We start from the raw sequence: 24,167 nt of genomic DNA, 5'->3' as shown, positions 1-24,167 counted from the left end.
AACCTGTAAATCTTTAATTATGCAAAACACTTCAATTCTTTTAGAATCCATTGAACATATGTTGTGATAGGGCCTAGAAACCCTTAAATTCAGTTGCTCCATGACTTTCTTGGTCATAACATTTGATGAAGCCCCTGAATCAAGCATGTAGTTGTGTAAAAGAAGATCATTCACTATCAAAGAAACATAAAATGGTAGATGATCTTCATTCCCCACATAACAGTTCATACTTTTCAATACAATTTCCTCATCTTTCGGTTCGTCACTAGGCTTTTCTTCCCTTTGAGTAACTTCAATGGCACTTAGTAACTTGGCCCTTTGAGATGGTATCTTTAAAAGTTCTATCACTGGAATAGAAACCTCTGCATGATTCAACCAATTGCCTAAGTCAAAATTCAATTCCAAAAGTAGGAGGAGAAAAATTTCTGTGATTATTTTGGTCTTGGAGATCCTTCTCTGATAAGTCATCCCTTTGTGTTTTGCCATAGCAAGAATCTGTCAAGATGTAGGTTTTTCCTCAAAAATCTTAGTGACCTCGTCAAAATTTGCAATCATATTGTAAACCCCAAGATTATAAGGCACATGGTCAATCTCTCAATGGTGTATATCCGATCCTCCATGGAGAACATATTGATTTGACCAGTTGTCCCTACATGTTCATCTCCTAACATGCCACTTTCCATGATTCTCTTCACATATGGGCATGTGGCTTCTTCATGGAACTAATTACATGGCCTACAAAAAGGGGGAATCTGATCTACCATGTTCGTGGATTCCAATGGATTTGGAGGCCTATGCTCCTGTTGAGGGCCTTTATTCTTTTTCCATCTATCATTTGGCCTAGGTTGGAATCTTTGCACTTGTGATCTCTCCATGGACACCAGCCTATTTTGCATGGCTTGCATTTCTTTAATGTGATTTGCTTCCATGCTCTTGATGAGTTGAGTTAATTCTTTAATAGGATCATGTGTAGTCTCTTCCTTGGCCTTGCCTTTGGAATCATTTGATTTTGATGGCCCTCTATTGAAACTAGGAATTTCAGATTTTCCTGATTGCTTTCTAGCCCTTTCTATCTTCAAGGCTTCAGATTGAGCTACACTTAGATTCGTAGGCTCCTTCCTCCTCAACTCATAGGCAGTGTCAATGCCAAAAGCATCTAGATATGAGCATAAAAGAAATTCATCAGGAGGTTTAACAGTAGCAGGCATGCTTTTTATTAATTCATTGAATCTCTTGTTAAACTCCTCCATAGTCTCATTCTCGTTTTTTCTTCATGTTGCTAATGGCGTTGATCAAATGCCTATTTTCCTTCTTCTCTCCAAATTTATCTAAAAATGCAGTCAGAATGGCTTGTAAAGAATTATATGAGTTAGCAGGTTGCTCAATGAGCCAATCAAGAGCATCCTCTTCTAAAGATAAAACAAAAAGTCTCATCTTCACATCCTCATAATTAACAGTGTTACACCATTTAAAGATACAAACATTAAAGTTTTTCACATGTGATGTAGCACTAATGGCATTGCTACCTTGAGAGGAAGGCAACTTTTCAATAGTGTTGTCAGGGATATTGTGAGGATAGCCATTTATGTTAGTGAAGTCACAAGAAGCAAAAAGATCATTCATGATGCTAGGCTCTACTTGTTCTTGAAAAAGCAAATAAATATCAGAAATAGCCTCTTGCCCAAGACTAGCAAGAGCTCTACTACGAGAAAGTCTATTCAACCTCTCTCTATAGGATCAGGAGAGGGGCTAACTAGACCACTTGAATTTCTCCTAGTAGAGACTCTTGCAAAATTTGGATTGAGTGGAGTTGCCACTTGAGCAAGAATCTAAATCTAGAGTTCAAAATGCTAAAACCAAAAGGTTAGTCGATTTTTCCCAAAAGTTTGTCCCAGGAAACAACGCCAAAGATGTTGACCCTGCCGCCGGCACCTACCTACAAGTCGGTGAGAAAAGCCTTCAACCCCACAAGGTGTGGTTGGTGGCAGGGAACTCAGAGAAGGGGCTGTCACACTAATCCCGACTCTCTCCATTTGAGCTATCTCCTAGGTTAGCTAAGGGGGGTGGTCCCTAATGAAAAGTTAAGTTAAAAGATATGAGTTTCTAGGAGAGCGTTATAGTGAAAATGGATTACTTTTAAGGATTTATGAGCAAATATGAAGTGATAAACTTGAAATAACAATGCCAATCATTAATATGATTAAAAAACCATAAAACCAGTGCCTTATAAGGAATTTGCTCAACAATTTAAATATATATTTTCTCAAAGTAAAATGCAATGCTCTCAAAAGAGAAAACAAAGTAACCCTGAAATGTAAATAAGAATTATTAGCACAAGATATGTAAGATACAAAATGCTTTTGAGATAATCAACTTTATAAATCAAAACATGTGAAACATATCTTGCCGAAACCCAAAAATTAGTAATTAACTTGGAAATGTAAAAGAAAGGAAGTGCTAAACCAAAACATCAATATGCAATTGGAATTGAAACATGAAAAGAAAACACTTGTTTGAAATGATTACAATACTTGTTTTTGGAATAAACTTTGCATATGAAAACTCAAACCATCAAGAGACAAGTAAAGTAAATGTAATGAGAAGTGTTCTTGGTTAATTTTATTAATTAGCTTTACAACAAGATTACAATTTAATTCTTCAATCCTCAGACCTCACCCTCGCCGAATGATATAAATCTCACAGTGAGGAGTCAATAGAGGAGTAGAGGATCCCTCAGATGTCTACTTCAACCAATTTATGTTGGAGGTAAAATTTTAATGAGGCTTGAGGCCTTCCTACACTAAAATGCCTAGATGAGATGCAAATTGTGTTAATTCCTAAATTAAAATAATGATACATGCAAATGCTTCAAAGAGATTGATTTGCAATACTTGAAAATGAAATTGTGTTCAACATAAGCAATGACAATAAATTGCTCCAATATTCATGATAACAATGTAGCATAAAATTGAAGCATGTATTCAAGTGCTCATGAAACAATTTACCAAGGTAAATGGAAACGAATCAAAGTTTGTTAAGAATATAAAATGCTTGCATGTAAAGGATGAATTGCCTAAAGTAAAGTGCAAGCTTGTAGCTCCAAGCAACAATGAGAAAGAAAATGCAAAGCTCAAATGAAATTGTAACAAACTTTAACTTAATGAAATGTGATAGTGAGGTTGTGTTAATTCCCAATTAAAGCATGCATGTAAGTGAATGAAGTATGAAAGCTTAAACCATACAAATGTCAATCCACCCAAGAGAAACCTTCCCCTAAATGGGGAGATAGGATACTATGGGAGAAATCCCAAGCTCCCACAAGCAAGTTAGATCTTTGATTAATATTACAATGAGAAGTGGGCCCTTCAAAGTTCTCAACTATACTTCAAGGAGAGTTCTCACAATAATTGCTTCAAACTTGGACACTAGACCTCCTTTCTTGAGAAAGTAGTGACAAGATCTCACAAAACTTATGCAAGGGAAATAAGGTGTGAGTTTCCTCCAAATGCCCAAGCTTAAAGAGAAAAATGGGCAGCCCTCTAGTGAACTTGACTTGGCCAAAATAAGCCTCAAAAGGGCTCACGACATCTTTGGAAATCGAACCCCCAACACTTGCCAAAGGTCCTGCAAACACTTGTTAGATGTTGCGGGAAGTTGCTCTTCAAAATCTGCCACACAAGAGCTAGCAAACAATCCAAACAATGGCTGCAAAATAAGTTAAGTATTAATGGAAAAATCAGCAAGATAAAATGTATATGTACAATTATAATTTACAAAAGGCTAAGCTAAAGAGTGAGAGTAAACTCTCATCTTTGCTTAGCCATCTTCAAGCTCTTAGATAGCAAATGAAAGAAATGAAGTACAATGTTTTTTTTCTAAAAGAGATTTAAATTTAGAAGTTCTCGGCTTGTGTACAAGCTATGTGCCGAAATCCTTGCAAAACCACTTTGTAAGATAAGACTATGAGGGTTCAAAGAACAAATGAGAGCTTCTTTAAGAATGTATCAAGAGTGGGTTGGTCTCTCCAAAGACTTCCCCTCACGCTTGATTCTGTAATCCTAACAAGATGTTCCCTCAATGCTCAACAATTCATCACACTCGAAAAGGAAGAACACCCCATGAATGAAACCCCAAAGTCTTTATTGATATTTCTGAAAGTGTACAAGGCAGTAACGCTTCCGCAAACACAATAGCTAGTAACAATCTTATACAATGTGAGAGCCCATGACTCTATTATATAGAGAGTTGGGAGCAAATCCCAATGAAGAATGACAATGACAAATGGCATTGGGTGACAATCCCAAAGAGAAATTCGAATTTGTTGAATGGAGCTCCAATGCCAAGTGTAAAAATCGAATTCTGGCAAGTGGACATCATTTTCTTCTTCCCTTATGTGCCAAATTCGAATTTTATGGTGGAATGACAAGTGTATATGGGTGGTAACCCATGTGAGGACAATTTCCCACAAAAATCTCCACCAAATATTCTCCCAAATCCTCCCAAATGTGCATTAATTTCACAAATTCGAATTTCCAAGCAACTTTTTCATTTAATGCTAGAAATTCGATTTTATTTGAGCACATGTTCTTTTCTTGATTTTAGGAGTCCACATCACCTTGGAACTTCACTTTAACTCCCCCATAATTTGCCATCTTATTTCCACAACATTTAGCATGTGTGGATATTTATTTTTCTCCATTTATTCAATTTTTGGCTTAATTAATTGTCATATTCCCCACTAAACTTTAGGAAATTTGGGTTTTGAGGGTCCAAAACACATTATTAACCCTTCGAAGTGTGTCATAGTAGAAAGTTGAGGGTGAGAGGTGTAATTTTGACTACTCATACCCCATACAACTTCTATAGACCACACTTATTACAATTTAAATACAATTTTATTTGCAATTTTTGACTTGCGGGAAATCTAAAAAAATTAAAAAATGAGTACCTAAACCTAACTAAATTCCACGGAATTTTTTGTGTGATCTAGTATGGTAATAAACATCGACTCTAGACACTAAGATGTGTCAGGGGCTCAATCTTCAAACGACACCCCGACATTGGGGTAAAATGTGAGTGAAAACCTAGAAAATTATCTGCCTTTGAAAAAGAAGAGATAATTAAATAGATAAAAAACACTCCAAGGTGTACTCATTTGTTGATCGAGTCCCAACATCCTAGGCCTGTTACAGACTCAAAACTCATCATTACTAGTATCACTTGTTACAATTCCCCGTAGAGTGTGGAATTTGGGTACAAGAAAGATGATGAGAAGATAGAAGTAGAGTTAAAAAACTTTGTTGACTAACGATATCTGATGGTACAAGTGTCCTCTGGATCATCCTTGGGCATGGAGTCTTCATATAATCATCAGGTGCCACTCTAGTGGTCAACAGACCCAGGAAGGAGAAATCCCATCACATGTGAATGGGGATTAGGAGAACTAACCAACAATAGGGCAGAAGCATATGGCCTCCTCTTGGGAACGAAAATCTTAAGGTAACGAAGTATGAAGAATCCGGTTATAATGGGGGACTTTGCAATAATAATTCAATTGATGGTGGGAAAGTGGAAGCCTCAAGAACAAGGCTTTGAGTCAAATAACAAAAAGGGTGGAAAAAAATTCACCATATCCTTAGATAAATTAAGTACCGCCAATATGCAGGCTAATCTTGCTGTCTACCATCCTATGGTAGAATCTAGAATTGATAATGATATTGCTCAGAAACCGATTCCATAGGATCTCATGCCTCCATGTGCAGAGAATATCACTCAAGACTAGGATACCAAGGGGGCAACAGTCACCTCAGCTCGAAAGGCAAGAATACAGAAGATTAGGAAAACCAAGGAAATATCCAAGAACAGATAGTACAACCAGACTATGGCTATCAAGCGAATAGAAGTTGCTCAAGCTTCCTGTGAAATGCTAAAGTTCTCTTTCCTGAATTGGCATGTTGTGCAACTTTATATACTCTCCCTCTGCTTGATTGATTTTATCTCTTCGCTGCTAGCTACCTATGTTGTCTTCCTGTCCACGAGCTATGTCATCTTCGCCCTTCCTTTCTTTCCTCACTGTCTCAAAAGCCGTAATGAAATTTCTGGTTACTGTCGCTCCGCCCCTCTGGGGAATGAGCTTATCTACTCTGTTTTAGTCTCGCTTCTCCCCTTCGCGCAGCTCAGGTCGCTGATTTCCAGAACCATTTACCTTCACGCAACTCTGGTGGCTTTAGCCTTTGCGCAACTTTGGAGGCTTAATTCCATATTCATTAGCCTTCGCGCAGCTTTGGGGGCATCTGCTTTCGTTGCTCTGCTTTCCTCTCCCTGGCAGTTGTTGGTCTTTGTAGGCCTGTCTAGTGGAAGTTTTCGTTTCTATTCTTTGTTTCTTATTTCCCCTTCTCTTCCCTGCTGGAGCGGTCGCTTACATCCCTTAGGAAAAATGGAATGGAACCCTCTTGCAAATGTTCCAAAGTGCGAGAACTGCGCAGTCTGTAGAGCTAACAAATACATGATCGAATAGATTAGAGAAATAGTCAAAGACTACAAATTTGAAGCAAAATCTGAGAATTCCTTTCTAAAGAGACAACTGGAAGAGCAGAGGAAAGAAATGTCAGCTCTAAAACAAAAGTGTAAGCATATGGAGGACACGATCAACTATTTGAAGAGCTTACTTATTAATCAGACAGGAGAAAATTCTAACATTCAAAGTAGCAAGAACTGGCCTCAGTCCCATCAGGAACCCTCAGTCAACAAAAAATAGTTGTTATTTCTCCATTCCTCTCTTTTCTGCAAAGTTCTTCCGCTAATAGTTTTTTATGTTATGTAAGTGTAAATTGCTGTTGAATTAGTTTGTATGTATTTATAAGGATGGTGCAATCAGTAACCTCAGAATCAAAAGGGGAAGGGCTTGGAAGATAGGGAATGTTTTCCCTCTATTTTTCTTCCAGGACGCCTCACTCCATTTTGCCTTGATGTAATGGGAGTATGCCTTCCTCTTTTTCTTTTTTGGAATAGAAATCTAGTAACCGACTTTGTTAAAAAAAAATGTAAACCAATCAAAATCCTTTAAATTTAAAAAGAGGTACATGTCCTAAATAATTTTAAATTGTTTAATTTGGGTATTCGTGAAATATTTTATTATTAATTTAGGTATCGATGAATGATTTTATTATTAATTTAGGTATTTGTGAAATATTTCGTTAATGTGATTTACCTACCTTACCCATATGAATTAGAATATTGAAAAAGTTATTAATGCAATGTAAATCTTGATATTAGTGAAAAATATAAATTAAAAATATGGGCACATTTGACATTAATAACCATGCTAAAAAAAACACAAAAAAAGTTAAATATAAAATATATATAGACAGTTAAATATAAAATATAAATTATAAAATTGTTAAATAGTTAAAAACCTATTCCAGAAAGGACAAATTACCAGATTTCGACCAAAAATTTAAAATAGTTAAAAAAATATTCCAAAAAGAACAAATTATCGGATTCCGGCCAAACATATAAAATATATAGTTAAATATAAAATAGTTAAAAAAAGTAAAATAAATAATAATTAAATAGTTAAAAAAATGTATTCCAGAAAGGACAAATTATCAGATTTCAACCAAAAAATATATTTCGGTAAAAATTGTGGCTTCAGCAGAAAATGTTGTTAAAAAGAACACCAAAAAAATCGTCAAATATAAATATATATACACAGTTAAATATAAAATATAAATATAGATAGTTAAATTTAAATATAAAATATACATAGAAAATTATTTTGATAAAAGTGTCATATATTGAGGGATTTCTATAAAAGTAAAAAACTAGAAATAATATATTAAAAAAATATATTAAATCTCGTGCTAATAAATATTATGAAACATAGATAAAAGTAAAAAAATATTAAAAAATTGTCTACATGACAATTTTTTATTAATGTCTTGGTTTTTCCTTAGGAGGCCACTTTTAAGATGAAATTTCCTCTAATGAGTGAGATTATAGTTGCCATTAATGAATGGAATTTTTCCCATGTTTGAACATTATTCTTTCTTCTAGGGCCTTTTCATGAAAATATTTGTCCTTTATTTAAGCTGTCTAATGCTCTGAATATGCATCTTCTTTTATCACTTTCATCTTTCTAGTTAAATTTCTAATGCAGGGCCATAACATTATACATGTCAATGTCAAGCATCATGTTGTGCTTCTCATTCATAGTTCAAACTTCAGAATTTGAAATCTGTGTCCCTTAACAGTTACAAGGAAGCTCAGCTAACTCATGCCAATGGTTGCAATTTTATCACATTTATCACAATCTTTGCACGAAGAATAACTTATTCAATGTAGAAAGCATTTCAAATACAAACATAGATAGCACAATGGTCAATGAACTGTTTGTTAGCACAGTTGCACTTCAAAGTACAACAGATGAGGAATATGTGAAACTCACATGATTGAGGAATTGCTGATAGTGGTATTTCATTTTAAATCTTATGATTCAGAATGAATAAATATGTTTCAATAGAGTCATGTCTGGTAGTATTATGTAATATATACTAAGACTTTCTGTTTTTCTGATGTTCTTCTTTTATCCTGTGAAGATGTGAAGGGATTGCCTATAATACATAGCTACGAGAATATCCAAGCATTGAATCGTAATGTTACCAAAAGTGAGCGTGAACATGACCTTGTGATTGCTGTAAGTTTTTTTATATTGATTTATTAGAGTGTTTGGATCTGCCAAATGAATGTTACATTTATTAGCAATTTCTATGTTTTGTAACTAATATCTGTGATAATTTCCAAGAAAAATTAAGCTTAATTACCTTTGAATCTTATTAAAACACTGCCTAATATAATTGAAGGTCATTGGTAAGGATCCCTGATATTTTAAGTTGTGTGGATGCCTAAGGTTTCATCCAAGACCTTTTTTCTGGAACTGAATGCTAATTTAGAACACTTAAATTTAGAGTACTTTATGTTGAAAAATCTAGGGCAGCTAGAGTAGGTGATTTCTCTTTCTTTGATAACTGCTTGTGATATATTTGTAGTTTACTTGATTAACTTCTTCTTTCACTTGATTATTAATAGTGTTTTCTATCATCAAACAGCGACCAACAATAAAATCAATTAGACAATAGGACACCAGATGTAGTTGCAATTCGATCTCCAACAAATTATTCTGTAGCTTCTACCTTCCAACAAATTCTTCTGCAATTTTGATCTCCCAGAAAATTCTTTGCAACTTCGTTCTCCAACAGTTTCTTCTGCGGAAACCCTAAGTGACACGTGTGAGAGGCTTTATCCTTCTTTTCTTCTTCGCTTGAGATGAGACCTTCTCTTTGTCAATTCAGCTTGCCAGATAGATTTCCTTTGACCCAAAACTCAGCCTTCTTGGAGTGACTGCAATTCGGTTTTTGCTGCTGCAGAAAGATGCCCTAATCCACTTCGCACGTGTAAGAAAGATATCCCAGAAACAGTCCAAAAAATTCCACTTTCTTTTCTCCTTCTTGCCTTCCTCTTCTTCATACTCTTTTCTTTTTCTTGATCGAACTTGAGTGAAGTGAGTGAGTGATCCAAGCGAGGTTGAAGTCTCCCTTATATATAGGTCTCTCACTAGGTCGAGTTGCTCTTTTTAACCCGACTTGTCCTCTTAAGAAGGTCGAATTGATCTTTGCACCATAACAAGGCTTGGAGGGGCTTTTGACTCTATTTTGACTCTAATATTTTTTCTTTTACAATATGTAACATGCCCAAATGGGTCTTCAATACATGACAATGACTCAATTGACTTGTCGACTAATTAACAATCCCTAGAGGCACTCAAAGGGTGCTTGACCTAAAAATAAATTTCCCTTGAGCATGAAACTCATGCCTCAAGAATTACAATAATAAATTTGTTTTCTCTTTACATCAAATACATAAAATCATGATTACATATGTCATTATGAAGACCAAACCTAGTTATATGTTTCAACACTTCCTCTTAACTAGGGAGGTATTCATAATCCATACAAGGTGTTTGTACATTCTCAATCTGAAGAATTCTCATAAGAAGAGTCGGATTGGTAAGCCATCTCTTTGCATCATTCCAACCAACATTGTCACATAGCAAGGCCTTGACTAACAACTCTATCTCTCCATAAGATCATAGCACAATGTTGGCAAGACCAATATCTGACAGACACCATCATCATTGTGTCTCAAGGCACATACCACACCCGTGTGTTCATAGGGTATGTCCTTCTATGTTAATTTTAGGTATGTTATATGCTTAGAGCAATTTATTTCAATTTTCACAGTTAGCTCAATATTTTTTCCAGATTAGCAATCACATTAGCGTTAAATTAAACTGTAGATAGAACATACACATAAATCGTAGAAGACAAGCCAAGACAAGAGGACACAAGATGTGGCGCTAGCTGGGGACAAACCCCAATGTGGGGAAACCCTTGATCAATTCTTCTTATATGTTTTTCAATAGTTCAGCAGAGAGAGAGTGATAGTACGTTTACAACAGAAGTCAACACTTTGACTTATCTAGATAAGAGCATAGATCATCTCTAAGAAGATGATACATGAGATGAGTTGAAGACATGCTGCTTCAACTGATTCTCCAAGGTGACTCCTTCACCTATTGTTGTGTTGCATTTCGTCATCATGCTGCACCTCACCGTGCTGCACCATGCTTCATCCATCATCACTACGCTGCATCTCATCATGCTTCATTAATCATGACTGTACCCATTACTGCACTGCATTATGTGCCATTGCTGCACCATGTTGCCATACTGACCTATGTGCTGGCTGCATCTTGCTTGCTTGTTGTCCCTAGCATGCTTGTTTTCCTTTGCATGCTTGCTGTTGCATGCTAGCTGTAACATTGCATGCTTGGTTGATTTGCTACTAAGTACCATACAACTGTCTGAATGTTAGTTAGTTGTCCCTTGCATGCTGATCTCCTTCGGAGATAGATGCTCTCGCTGTTCTGGAAGTTTCGGCAATTTCGGCTGTTCCTGACAGTTCTGGTAGTTCCAGCAATTTTGGCTATTCCCGGCAGTTCCGGCTTTTCCTGGAAATTTTGGCAGTTCCTGGCAGTTCCGACTTCTGCCCTCTGTGTCAGCTTTCCCGGCTGTTCTGGCAGTTCCTGGTAGTTCAAGCAGTTCCGACAGTGTCGACTTTTCCCGACAGTTTCGACAGTTCTCGACAGTTCCGGATTTTCCCGGCAGTTCCAGCTTTTCCCGGCAGTTACGGCTTTTCCCGGCAGTTCCAGCTTTTCCCAGCGATTCCGGCAGTTCTGGCAATTCTGACTATTCCCCACTGTTCCGGATTCTCCCCTTTGGATTAGGGCAACATTATCCCTTAGGATCTCTCCTCCTACTAAAACCCAAAGACAAGTAGAGAGGAAGAGATCCCAAGTGTGTTGAAAATGATGTGAAGGCCAACTCTATTTATACTAAAACGTTGAGCACAAGTGGGGTTTATTTGGTTGCTGGTCGACCTTGACGAATTGTCCTATAACACAAATAAATTCGTATCTCCATGAATACTTATTGGAATCGGATGATCTTTAGATCAATGCTACACTTGTCGATGAGAGGGATCCAAGAAAAATATCAGCTTCCATTAATAAGATGACCCACATGGAGTTTGGCCCTAGTTGCCAATTTTAACACTCCCTCTCAACTAGGGAGAAATCCATCCGCTGATCCATATGTCCTACTGTACTATCTCTACTATCAGTGCCCTGCACTGCTGAACTCCGCTTTGCTTTACTCTGTTGAACTCTGCTTTGCTTTGCTCTGCTTTGCTGAACCATGAAGAAGAAGAATTGATTGAGAATGTCTCATACCATTCTCTATTGATGCGAAGTCAGTTTCATCTGAAGAGAGTGTGTCACATCACTCTTACTGGCCCGAAGTCAATTTTATTAATCCAAGATCAATATCACAAGAGAGTGTCTCAAACCACTCATACTGATCCCAGATCAATGGAGGTCATCCTACATAGGGAGTACGGTAGATACATCGATGCATCCATCGATAGTACTACTATTGTCCCTATCCCCATTTCCCTGATCATTGATCAGATGAGAGGTACTTCCCATGAGTCCCAGACTGCATGGGTAGGATGCTTCGACAGGAGAACTAATCATCCTGTCCACAAGGGAACGAATCATCCTGCCCCACAGTCGCCACGAGAGAACTAATCATCACGGCCCATAGGAAAACTAATCATCCTGTTTCACAGTTGCCACAGGAGAACTAATCATCCTGGTCCACAGGAGAACTAATCATCTTGTTCCACAGTTGCCATGGGAGAACTAATCATCCCAGCCCACAAGAGAACTAATCATCCTGTTCCACAGTTGCCACGGGAGAACTAATCATCTCGGCTCATAGGAGAACTAATCATCCTGTTCCACAGTTGCCACGGGAGAACTAATCATCCCGACCCACAGGAGAACTAATCATCCTGTTTAACAATCGCCACAGGGTATCACAGCGGAAGGTTGAACCTATCATCCATTACATAGCGCACGACCAGGGGAGGGTGAGTCGCCCTGTGGTCATATGTTGCTCTAGTAAGTACCCCAAGCCCCTAGAGCTCCCAAAGCTCAATGCATGCAACATGCAGGACCCTTATAAGAAGGTCTCTCAACGAGTCCAAGTCGTTCGGGAAAGTCATAGATTTGACCTTTCCCGAGGCTTTGACAAAATGTCTACGACCTGTACATCAGTCTCAATGCAATGGAGCCTCCTCGCTCATCGACTTACCATTTCCTAGATAAGGCGGTATTCGATGTCTATCTGCTGGAGAAATCATCGAATACGGGATTCCTCACTAATCAAATACCCCCTTTGGTTGTCACAGAGAATCACAGTGGTATTCATCATGTGTACAAACAACTCACTGAAGAGCTTCCACAACTAGGCAGCTGCATACGAGATCATACTCATAGCTATGTATTCGGTCTCGGCGGTGCTTATCGCTATCGACTTCTGGTTCCTGCTCATCCATGATATCGAAGCAGAACCCAAAGAGAACCAGCGCTTAGAAGTGCTCTAGTGATCCTCTGCACTGCTTGCCCAGTCAGCATTCGAATAATCATGCAGCTTCATATTTCCGGCAGTGTATCTCAATCCATGAGAGATTGTGCCCCGAAGATATCTTAGAAGATTCTTAGCACAAATATAGTGAGGCTCAACCAAATATGAGCTCACCATGTTAACTGCAAAACATATGTCTGGATGGAAGTTCACCAAGAACATCAACGCAAATGAGTTTATAGAACTCAAAGGCATTTCCCAAATTTGGTCTGGCATCATCACCAGATAACTTCTGAAAGTTAAGATCCTCGAGGTAGTCACAGGCTCGCAGTTTACCATTCCACATCCAAAATCCAACTCCCTCTTACTTCTGCAAGTGAGAGGGTTTGCACCTGTTTGAAATAGGTCGTCCTCAGAAGGTGCTGGTATGAGAGGTCTATCATCCACAACCTTCAAACAATGGTTTGGATTGTCTTCACTCTTAGTGAATCTCAGCTTCATCTGACAGCCATCAATCCTCTCATACTATGCCCGGGGAATTTGGCTTCAAGCCATAGAGGGCTTTCTTCCACCTGCATACGTGAGATTCCTGATCATGAATCTCAAACCCCTCGGGTTGTTCCAAACCTGTGGACTTGCTACATGAGGGGAATCGTCCCCTTGTAAGATTTTCCTTTGGTACATATCAGACATGTACTTTCATGCTCTTTTTGATTTCAGGCATCCCTATCACCATCTGACTCATGGACCTCCGGTGCTATGTGTCAATGGACATGGTCCCTATGGACTTCCAACAACTTGATACAACCCTGAACTCAAAAACATCTTTGAAAATTCTATTTTCAAACATGTACCTTTCCATCGATGAGTGCCACCCTGTAACCTTTGACTTCCATTGTCGAAATGGACACCAGGTTCTTGTTGCGATCAGGAACATAAAAGAGATTCTGTAAATGAATCGAGTTACCGTCATTCAATTGAGGGGTAACATTCCCTACACCCTTTCCGGGATAGGTGGCATCAACTCCAAGTATAATCCCACGATTGTTTCCATCTCTACCAAATTAGAGAGTGCACCCTACTATCTAATGAAGTGCCTTGAAGCACTACAAACAATAAGCCAAATTCCCAAAGAATCTGAATGAGAGGGCCAATACAAGATAATGCTTTTTTATCTTATCAAAAACAACATTTCTTCATGCCTAGGGTTCCTTGCTTTTTTTTTGAAGAGTCGGCCATTTCCTTGATGACTTGCATTACCTGTCATTCCTTTGGTCATTGAAGATGTCCCTGGAATGATTGTTATCTTCATCAAGATATGTGTCTCTGCCATTCAGACACTCCGCATAATGTCCGAACTTATTGCAGCCAAGGCATCTGCCTTTCCTTCCACCCTTAGATCCAGACTTCCCAATGAAGTGATCTTTAGGTAGGCCATCAGAAACTTTCATTGCGCCATTCTGATAATATTCTCTTGTTTCGGCTTCACCCTCGGTGAATTTGAAGAGAGATGAGGAATCCACTGATCCTTTTGTCCTTTCCCAACTGTCTTCGGTGATTGCTCTTTCACTCTTGCTTGGGCATTGTCTTCACCTCAGCTCCGATACCATGTTAATTTTAGGTATGTTCTATGCTTAGAGCAATTTATTTCAATTTTCACAGTTAGCTCAATATCTTTTCCAGATTAGCAATCACATCAGCATTAAAGTAAACTGCAGATAGAACATAAACATAAATCGTAGAAGACAAGCCAAGACAAGAGGACACAAGATGTGGCGCTAGCCAGGGACAAACCCCAATGTGGGGAAACCCTTGATCAATTCTTCTTATATGTTCTTCAATAGTTCAACAGAGAGAGAGAGATAGTACGTTTACAATAGAAGTCAACACTTTGACTTATCCAGATAAGAGCATAGATCATCTCTAAGAAGATGATACATGAGATGAGTTGAAGACATGCTGATTCAACTGATTCTCCAAGGTGACTCCTTCACCTATCGTTGTGCTACATTTTGTCATCATGCTGCACCTCACCGTGCTGCACCATGCTGCACCCATCATCACTATGCTGCATCTCATCATGCTTCATTAATCTTGACTGAACCCATCACTGTACTGCATTATGTGCCATTGCTGCACAATGTTGCCATACTGACCTATGTGCTGGCTGCATCTTGCTTGCTTGTTGTCCCTAGCTTGCTTGTTTTCCTTTGCATGCTTTCTATTGCATGCTAGCTATCCCTTGCATGCTAGTTGTAGCATTGCATTCTTGGTGTATTTGCTGCTAAGTACCATACAACTGTCCGAATGTTAGTTAGTTGTCCCTTGCATGCTGCTCTCCTTCGGAGACAGATGCTCTGGCTGTTCCGGCAGTTTCGGCAATTTCGGCTATTCCCGGCAGTTCCGACAATTCCGGCAATTCCCGGCATTTTCGACAGTTTCGGTAGTTCTAGCTTTTTCCGGCAGTTCTGGCAGTTCCGGCTTCTACCCTCTGTGTTAGCTTTCCCGGCTGTTCCCGGCAGTTCTGGCTATTCCCGGCAGTTCCGACAGTTCCCGACAGTTCCGACTTTTCCCAGCAGTTCTGGTAGTTCCCGACAATTCTGACAGTTCCGACTTTTCCCGACAGTTCCGACTTTTCCCAATAGTTCTGGCAGTTCTCCGCAGTTCTAGTAGTTCTAGAAATTCCGGCTATTCCCGGTAGTTCCGGATTCTTCCCTCTGGATTAGGGCATCGTTATCCCTTAGGATCTCTCCTCCTACTAAAACCCAAAGACAAGTAGAGGGGAAGAGATCCCAAGTGTGTTGAAAATGACTTGAAGGCCACCTCTATTTATACTAAAACGTTGAGCACAAGTGGGGTTTATTTGGTTGCTGGCCGACCTTGACAAATTGTCCCATAACACAAATAAATTCATATCTCCATGAATACTTATCGGAATCAGATGATCTTTAGATCAATCCTACACCTCTCGATGAGAGGGATCCAAGAAAAATATCAGCTTCCATTAATAAGATGACCCACATGGAGTTTGGCCCTAGTTGCCAATTTTAACATTCTAGGACTATTCTTATCTTGGATTCACAGTCCTCAAAGAATATCGGTCCTCTATGACTACTCTTATCTTGGATGCCCTACCTCATCCTCAAAGAGTATCGGATGTGTTGATGGTGCTGGACTTGCCAACATGTCAGGGGATCTCCCCAGTAAGAAGTCCCAACTAGACCTCAAACCATTTGAAGTTGGAGTCCCAACAGTGGGTACTAAAGTTATGCCTTGACTGCGATAGCACGCAAAGGTAAGCAAGATATCCTTGTCGGAAGCAAGTGTGTGACCTTGTAGCGAGTCAAGAGAGATGCATGGGGAGGTTCTAATACACGGAAGGGGAAAGAAGTGTGTCCCTTAGAAGCCTGTAATAGTACGCAGCCTGAAAGGAACACACGAGCTGAATGACATCATAAACTAGAAAGCAGAATAGTCGACAATCCAAAGTGATGAGTTAAACCAACAACACGCTTCAATAAGATTCATACAATCACATATGGAATAGTCCATACATCAATGCGTAAGTTAAAACTACATATATTGTTAAAGTAACCAGAATAGTCGAACTACAATAACAACATATGCATGAAATGTGCTGGCTCTATTATATTATATAAAGTGAAAGTTCCATCCATACATACAACCATGACAACCACTAGCCCCAATAGTGGAACATTACAGTCAACACCGCCTGCTCCTCCAAAGAGACATACTCGCTCTGCATTGTGGAGAAGCCAAGGCTCGTCACAATATTTTCCAAGCCCTCCCTAAGCAATGCCTAGCAAAAGCTTGGCTCCTAAAAGCTTGTTCTATGAGTTATGAGGTTCTATTTATAACAAAGGGTGGGGTGACCCTTGATATTCTCCTTTGTGACTCTTGGACTGCCCTCATGACTCTTCAACTTCATTACATAACTCTTTACATTACATATGACTGTTTGTATTCCAATAATGACACTTGGAATTTCACTTTACATCATGTTTGCAAAAATGATACATTTTCCACATATACCCATGTGGGACAAAATTGGCTTGAATAAGCCAGACAAGACAACACTATGACTCGGACGCCTATGGAAAGATTAGCTCATCAACCTCCTCTCTGTGATCCTCAGTTACGAACTTATGTCATGCTTGGTAGTGCGTAATGGCGTGTGTGTACTCTTTTGTGATTTTTTTCTGGAAACGAACTCTTGCCTCCATTGCTTCCAGTTATACAGACTTGGAACCTCGGTCCAAATCGTCCTGTAACATGCGCAACTTAGTCCTGAGCAAGGCCGGACCGACGATGTACATCCGCATGTTATCTGCGCTGGTGGCCGTGAGCATCAACTGATCAAAGTACACGTCGAGCTACATTCTGACTTGGTTCTTCTCTTTGGCCTCAATGAGCGTCATTTAAATAGATTAGGCGAAATTAGGGTTTATGATGCGCATGCCAGAAATCTTAGAAAAAGCGACACTTGGCAGGGAGTTTTTAAAAATGACTTTGCATGTAACTCATGCTGCTAAAAATAGATTCCTAAAATCTAGGGATGCTTTTTAACTTTTTGTTTTTTTCAGGAAAAGCTGCCTGACATGCAAAGAAGGATTACACAATTCTGGAGGGAATCGGGCAACCACCGACACATGCGACAGACAACCACTAAGGGAAAACTTCTGCGTTGTTTCTGGGCTAAGTGACCCTGGCTGGCTTGACAGCTCTGCACAATTTTCCAAAGCAGTGATGCTGGGCTGCTCTGTGCATTTCCGGGGAGTAGCGCGGCTGGCTTGGGCTGCTCTACGCATTTCTGGAGAGCAGTGCAATTGGGCGAGTTCTGCGCATTTCTGGAAGGTAGTGCAGCTGGCCTGTCCTGCTCTGCGCAATTTTGGAGAGTAGTGCTAGCTGGTTGAAACTGTGCATTCACGGAGAGCAGTGGTGGCTGGCCTGCTTGCGCAATTTCCAGAGCAAGGTTGGCTGGCCTGCTCTATGCAATTTCTGAGTGTAGGGCAACTGCTGGGCTGCTCTGTGCAATTCTTGAGGGGAAGACAAGTTGTCCTCCAGGTTTGCGCAATTTTGCCCGACAACCGATTAACCGAATGTGAACCAAGTGTTGGTTGTTTTTGTGATTGATCGACGGACAAGTGAGTGAACGCAAGCTGTTAAATGACAGATGCAATCAAATAAACACAAGTACTTGATTAGTGTAGGATAACTGCGATGATTTCGAGGAGGAAGGCTCGAAAACGAAGTGAAGGCAAAATTTTCGAGGGTGGTTGTAGCCATTACAACATTGGCGATACACTGGTAGAACTCCAACTCTCTATATGGACCTTGTTCGTGAAAAGCGAGTCTAACTCCTCCGAAAGTATCGTTCGATTTGTCAATTGTCATGGCTTAACGTTAACCTTGAGTTAAAGATATAGTCCCTGCCATCCTCTTGATCGGTTAACCCACATTCCAAGGCAATTCAAGTTAGTTGTTTTGATTGGGGATGAGGGGTATATTGGTGCACAAATAATAAAGATGTCAGAGTCTTAGTTTCATCTCTGGTGTTGCTTCGCTGCCAGCAGGCTTGGAGAGTACCCTGGCGGTGTCACGCAGGAACACAAGCATTGCTTTGCTGCTAGTGAGCCTGGTCAGTTCCCTGACGAAGTTACTTGCATCACCTCTTTGTGCAGGAAGCCTTTCTCTTCTTTTGCCTTATTTATTTTTCATTTTCATTTTCATTTTTATTTTTCAAAGAACTGTGCATAGGGACTTATTTATTTCAGAGGCGGAAGAGGGATGCTGACTTATTGAGAGCAAAAGAGGTTGTCCCTTCAGAGAAGTATTTTATGTATATCTTTGACAATACTTGTTAAGGTTTTCCCCCTCACCTTACTCTACTTGATTGAGCTTGTTAGTGTCGGTCTTGAGCCCTCCATCAGTGATCAATAACTCTTTGCATATATGCATTTATAGGTGTCTCATCAGTGTCAGTTTTGCATCCCGCTAGGCATGCCATAACACTGAATGGAGGAGCTGGTCTTTGTCTTCTTGGCTTTGCTGGATCAGGTCATACAACAATGTAATTGAGTCAAGCTTGTTCTTGTTTTTGTCTTAAGGTCCCATGGTCTTAGGTCTAGGGTTTTGAGTCAAAATCATTTCAAGGTCATGAGTCATGGTCAGTAGGTGCCCAGCAAGCCGGAAGGAGTCTTGTACATACGTTTCATTATCATTTTCTTCAGCTATAGCTCATTTTATGCCTTGGGTTTAAAAACCCTGTTTTTAAGTCCAAGGCCATGTGGAAATTCAAAAAAAAATAAAGAAATTCTCAAAAATTTGTAAAAGTGCCGGCAATAACCCTGGTTCCTTCACTACAGTCCCTCAGGCGGTCAACCTGCAAAAAGAAAGGAGTCAAACGCATCAAAAGGCTCATTTCAGGACAAAATGACTCCAAAACAGTGTTAAAAAAGAATGTCCAAGTGGAAACATTAGAAAGTGGGTTCTAAAGTTAAATTTTTTTTGAAATGAACCTATAAAAGCAATTTTCCCTCTTTAGTTACTCTTATTGTGCATATGAAGGTCAAAAATTCATGTTAGAGGCAAGAGGAGGCAACTCGGGCAAAATTCTGCAAATTACAAGGGTAATTCTGCTGCGCGACCACGTGGGTGGGCGCGACCAAAAAAAGGCCAACGCGCTGTGTTAAATTACACAGGCGCGACCAAACGGAGGGGTGAGACCAAACTGGCAGCTTGCGCGACCAAAAAGTCTGCCCGCCCTAAAAACTCACCCAAACGCCAAATCTCCCTCAAATTTGCTCGATTTTGTTGAGGTATGTCTCTTCCACGCGTTGTGTGATGGTTTTGTGGTTGCAAAGGAAGGTAATGCTCATGATTTTATGCAAGGAATCAATAGAGAATAAGCTAAATGACTTGATGTTTTGCAAGCAATATGTATGACAGTTTGTTTGTTTTTCAAGGCAATTTTTTTTCCTTATATCCCTCCATTCATTTTCCCAAAATTAAATTACATATGTTAACATGTTATATTTGTTAATCTCATTTGCAAATTAGTCATACCAAACCTGCCCCTTAAATCCTATCAAATCCTACCCCTAAATCATGTGCAAACCCTAGTCCTTTCAAACCCTACAAACCCTACCTTTTCCCCATGTTATATGATTAAAAACCTACTCTCTCTACACAACAAATTTGCATACATTAATACACAGCAAAGTAAAAAAGAAAACATTGTAAAAAAAAAACAAAAAGAAAAGTGATGACAAGGCATGCACATAAGAAATTGTAAAAACAGTGAAAATGTCATTTGCATAGCCTTATAAAAAATAAAGAAAAGTGTCATCTTGCTGTGTATATGTCAAAGATTCAAAGCTGTGTTAAAGTCATCACAAAATTCATCAAAAATACAGCTGCATAATTGTCAAAGGAAACAGTTTTGTTGTGTTAGGGTTTCTCATTAGCATGGTATCATCTCTCTATCCATAAAACTCTGTTTTTCCCTATCCATTCCTTATATTAAAACCCTAATTCAATTGCATTTCCCTTCATTAAAACTCCTTATGCAATTGAATGTCCCTCCCTATGATCAAAGCACATAGTGAAACCCTAATTCCCTATGGTAAAGCATGATGGAAACTGCCAGCACCATGGAAAGACTGCTGTTATGAAAATTGTTTGGCAGATTTTGGTGATGGGTTTTATTGTCTCCTTAAACCTATTTCTCTATATCCCCTCATCTCCCTAACTCACAAGACATCATACTCTATTTCCATTGCAAACCTATCACCGTAACCCTTCCCTCCCTTGGTGATCAAACATACAAAATCACTGTTTCCCAAAAGCATTGAATGGCCATTCTAAAAGTTATAAAAAACAGAGTATGCTCTTAATAGACATTCAAAGACAAAATGTAATGAGCAGCCTGTTAAATGTTGATATTTGATGCTGCCTTATCCCCCTATGCCCATGACATCCTTCCTTCCATCATGATGAAAATTCTATATTGTCCTTTCCCTTGGTGATTAAAAATCACAGTTTCCCTAAATAAAGTATTGATTTGCAAATGATGAAAGATGAGATGGCATGTTTAACATTATGTGATGTTTTCCTTCAGAATTCCCTGCTTATATATATATTTTTTCCCTTTCCTATATGTAAATTCCCTCCCCTAACATATCCCTCATGATGTTTCCCCTTGAAAACAGCATACTTCACAGCATTTTGCAGGCAGGGCAGCGGTCAATTTGACTTGTTTTTTCCACCTTGCTCAATAACACCATGTCAACCACTGAGACTAATGAGCAAGGTGATGACCGATCATCATCTTCTGAGATTCATACACAGCAGAGGCCTCGTAGGGGAGGCAAGGGTGGTCATCACAGGAGGGAAGAGCCCACATCATTGACAGAGTTGCAGGCTTGCCCATTGGCAGTGTCTTGTTTTCAGCATATGGCTTGTTTTCAGTTTTGTGAGAGGCTATCACACATCCAGCATCACAGAGACTTGGCCCGGCTGTTTGTCCTCCATCTCCATGACAGGCAGGTCACCCTTGCAGGGGTAAATTTTGTGTTTTCTCCAGAGGCTATCACAGATGCTACCGGGATACCCAATGTGGGTGAGGTATGGCCAAAGCGCAAATGGGTAGACCTGGTATACTATGAGCCATATGTTAGGCCTGCCTATGTGCATCACTTGACAAGGAACTTTCCTATCAAGTTCCTCCGAGCAGAGTATATAGACACCATGAGACTCATTATGCACTACTTCACATGCGAGGGGAGATTCTCACGAGTATTTTCTTGTCATATCCGCATGATGATGCACTTCACCAGAGTGAGGATGATGAACATCTCGGCATACTTATTTCATGACATTCAGAGGATAGCCACTACCTTTCGGAGACAGACTCCAGTACAGCAGCTCCGGAGCCTATGCCATCATGGTCTTATTCAGCTAGTAGTTTCCCATCAGCTGAGCCAGCAGGGCATCCCTTGGGCGGATTTCATCTCCCGAGATGTTTTCACACAGCCACATTCAGGGCCTGTGGCAGTTCATGAGGAGGGAGGGCCATCACATCAGCCCGAGACCAGCATCCCGAGACACATGGCTTCTTCTCCTCGGGTCACATATCAGAGAGGTCACAGGACCTTATTTGCAGCAGCCCGACGAGTACTTTCTCTACAGCCAGTGGAAGGGGTCTCGTCTTCATCATCAGAGCAGCGAGTGTTATCTCCACATCAGGTGGAAGGGGCCTCGCTTTCTTCATCGGCACAGGCAGTACGAGAGGGCAAGCAGCCCATGGTTGAGGATGAGGCAGTTGGCGAGGCACATGATGATTTCACTGGTCGTGATGCTCATTCTCCTCCTTCTTCAGATTTCTATGAGCTCAAGGAAGAGAACCTTGTGTTGCAGCGGAAGCTTGAGATGGCTCAGTGGACTATCACTTATTTAGAGCAGCGAACCAAACAGCTGGAGACCGAGAAGGAGTTGGATGAGTTATGGAGGATTCGATTCGACCGAGACATCAACCGCAGGAGGCCTGGGGACCCATTGCCCAAGGATAGAGAGTTATTGCTCATCCGAGCAAATTGGCGCTTGGAGGGACTGTTAGAGAAGGCAAACCGTGACAAAGAGCTGCTCCGGAACATGAAGACACACTACTGGGCAAGATTACATGTTTGCAAGGCGAGAATGAAAATTCTCCAAAGAGAGCTGTCAGAGGCCCGGAAGAAGAAGAAAAGGACAAATCCACTCCGCATCTTGGCTGAGGCATCCCTCACTCATCATGGTACTGATCAGCCTTGATCTAACATCAAAATCTGAAAATTTTGAGAATTTTGGAGCATTTTGCAAATTTTTGGTAAAATTACAGGTTTTGCCCACGGTTTGGTCTCACCCCGGGTGAGACCATTTTGAAGGGCTGCTCGGAATTTTGCAAACTTGGCATTTTTGGAAAGGGCATGCAAAAATAAAAATTACCAGTACTTGGGGGCAGCCTAATTTTGAGTTTTGAGCCTCCAAAAGCTCAAAATACACCTTAAAAATGACTTTCTGCCCACTTTTTGAGTTGCAGAAAGTGACCTTGGGAGAAATGGTTTTTGAGGGGTCAAATCAACACCAAATCCAGAAATTCCACTTGGGATGGAAAGTAGACAGGCCAAGCTTTCCAATGAGCCATCTTGCACCTGATTTGGATCAGTGGAACCCACTCAAAAGTAGCTGCAAAGGGGCGCGACCAGAACTTCCAGGGGCGCGACCAGAACTTCCAGGGGCGCGACCAAAACCTCCAGATTTGCCAATTTTTGACTAGTTCGGCCAGAAAAGCACTATTTTCACTTTGGTTGACTATTTGGGCATGTAAATGATGGATTATTGTGTAAATTTCATGGCATTAGATACTTTTACTCTTCTTTACCACTTCTAGAAGCTTCTTTGATGTAAATAGTGAATATTTAATGCATAGATAAGCTTCCTAAGTTTTAGAGGTAAGTTGTTGAGCTGGCCTATTATCTAGTGACTGATTTAGAATTAGTTGCAACAGCTCCTAGGAAGCTGAGCTCGACCCCTAGAGGTGGGGAAAGAGGTTTGACCTTCTATATTATGCCTTCTCTTTCTCATTTTGATGGTTGGACTCTAAGGGAGAAGTGCTATTGTATTTTTGACTTGTATTTTCTGCAATTTGAGGAAAAGGAAGGCCAGGGTTTTGCAGACTTCATTGTGGATTCTTGTGGATTATTATGTTGATGGTGTGTCTCCTACTGTTATTGTAAGTGTGTTTATGTGTTCCATTTCTTGATCTCTTGCTGCTATTTAAACAAAAGAAGTGATAAAGTTTGAATTCATGCATGCCATGCTCAGCTTTCAATTTTGTTTAAAATTTATGTTTTCCACTGTCTAGAGAGGATTCGAATTCATTGTTTGCCCTCTTTAGCCTCTCTTCTTTCTTCCCTGATCATCTCTTTCAGTTAAAGGCATCAGCATAGACTCCTACCTCGCCCCAAAGACCCACCTGCAAAAACTGAGCTCAATCCCCGCACCCTAAATTGCACTCCCTCCAATTGCCACCAAAAACCCAAAAAATCTTTAAATCAACCC

The 24,167-nt window shown here is 39.9% G+C and overlaps 1 protein-coding gene across 2 annotated transcripts in view; it reads left to right on the top strand.

The window, feature by feature from the left end:
- Positions 1-24,167, top strand: part of LOC149260346 (rsm22-cox11 tandem fusion protein 2, mitochondrial-like) — a 561,260-nt gene that overhangs the window by 173,611 nt on the left and 363,482 nt on the right. For both annotated transcript variants that reach the window (XM_089420322.1, XM_089420323.1), the window contains exon 6: positions 8,598-8,695. In XM_089420322.1, coding sequence (XP_089276448.1) covers positions 8,598-8,695 — 98 coding nt within the window. The remainder of the gene's footprint in view (positions 1-8,597; positions 8,696-24,167) is intronic.

The sequence above is a fragment of the Pinus tabuliformis genome, chromosome 6, assembly GCF_031772625.1.
Source record: "Pinus tabuliformis cultivar Carrire ecotype Pingquan chromosome 6, CPIR1, whole genome shotgun sequence".
Lineage (NCBI taxonomy): Eukaryota > Viridiplantae > Streptophyta > Pinopsida > Pinales > Pinaceae > Pinus > Pinus tabuliformis.
The sequence above is the reverse complement of the archived record's forward strand: the minus strand, read 5'-3'. Positions and strand labels throughout refer to the sequence as shown.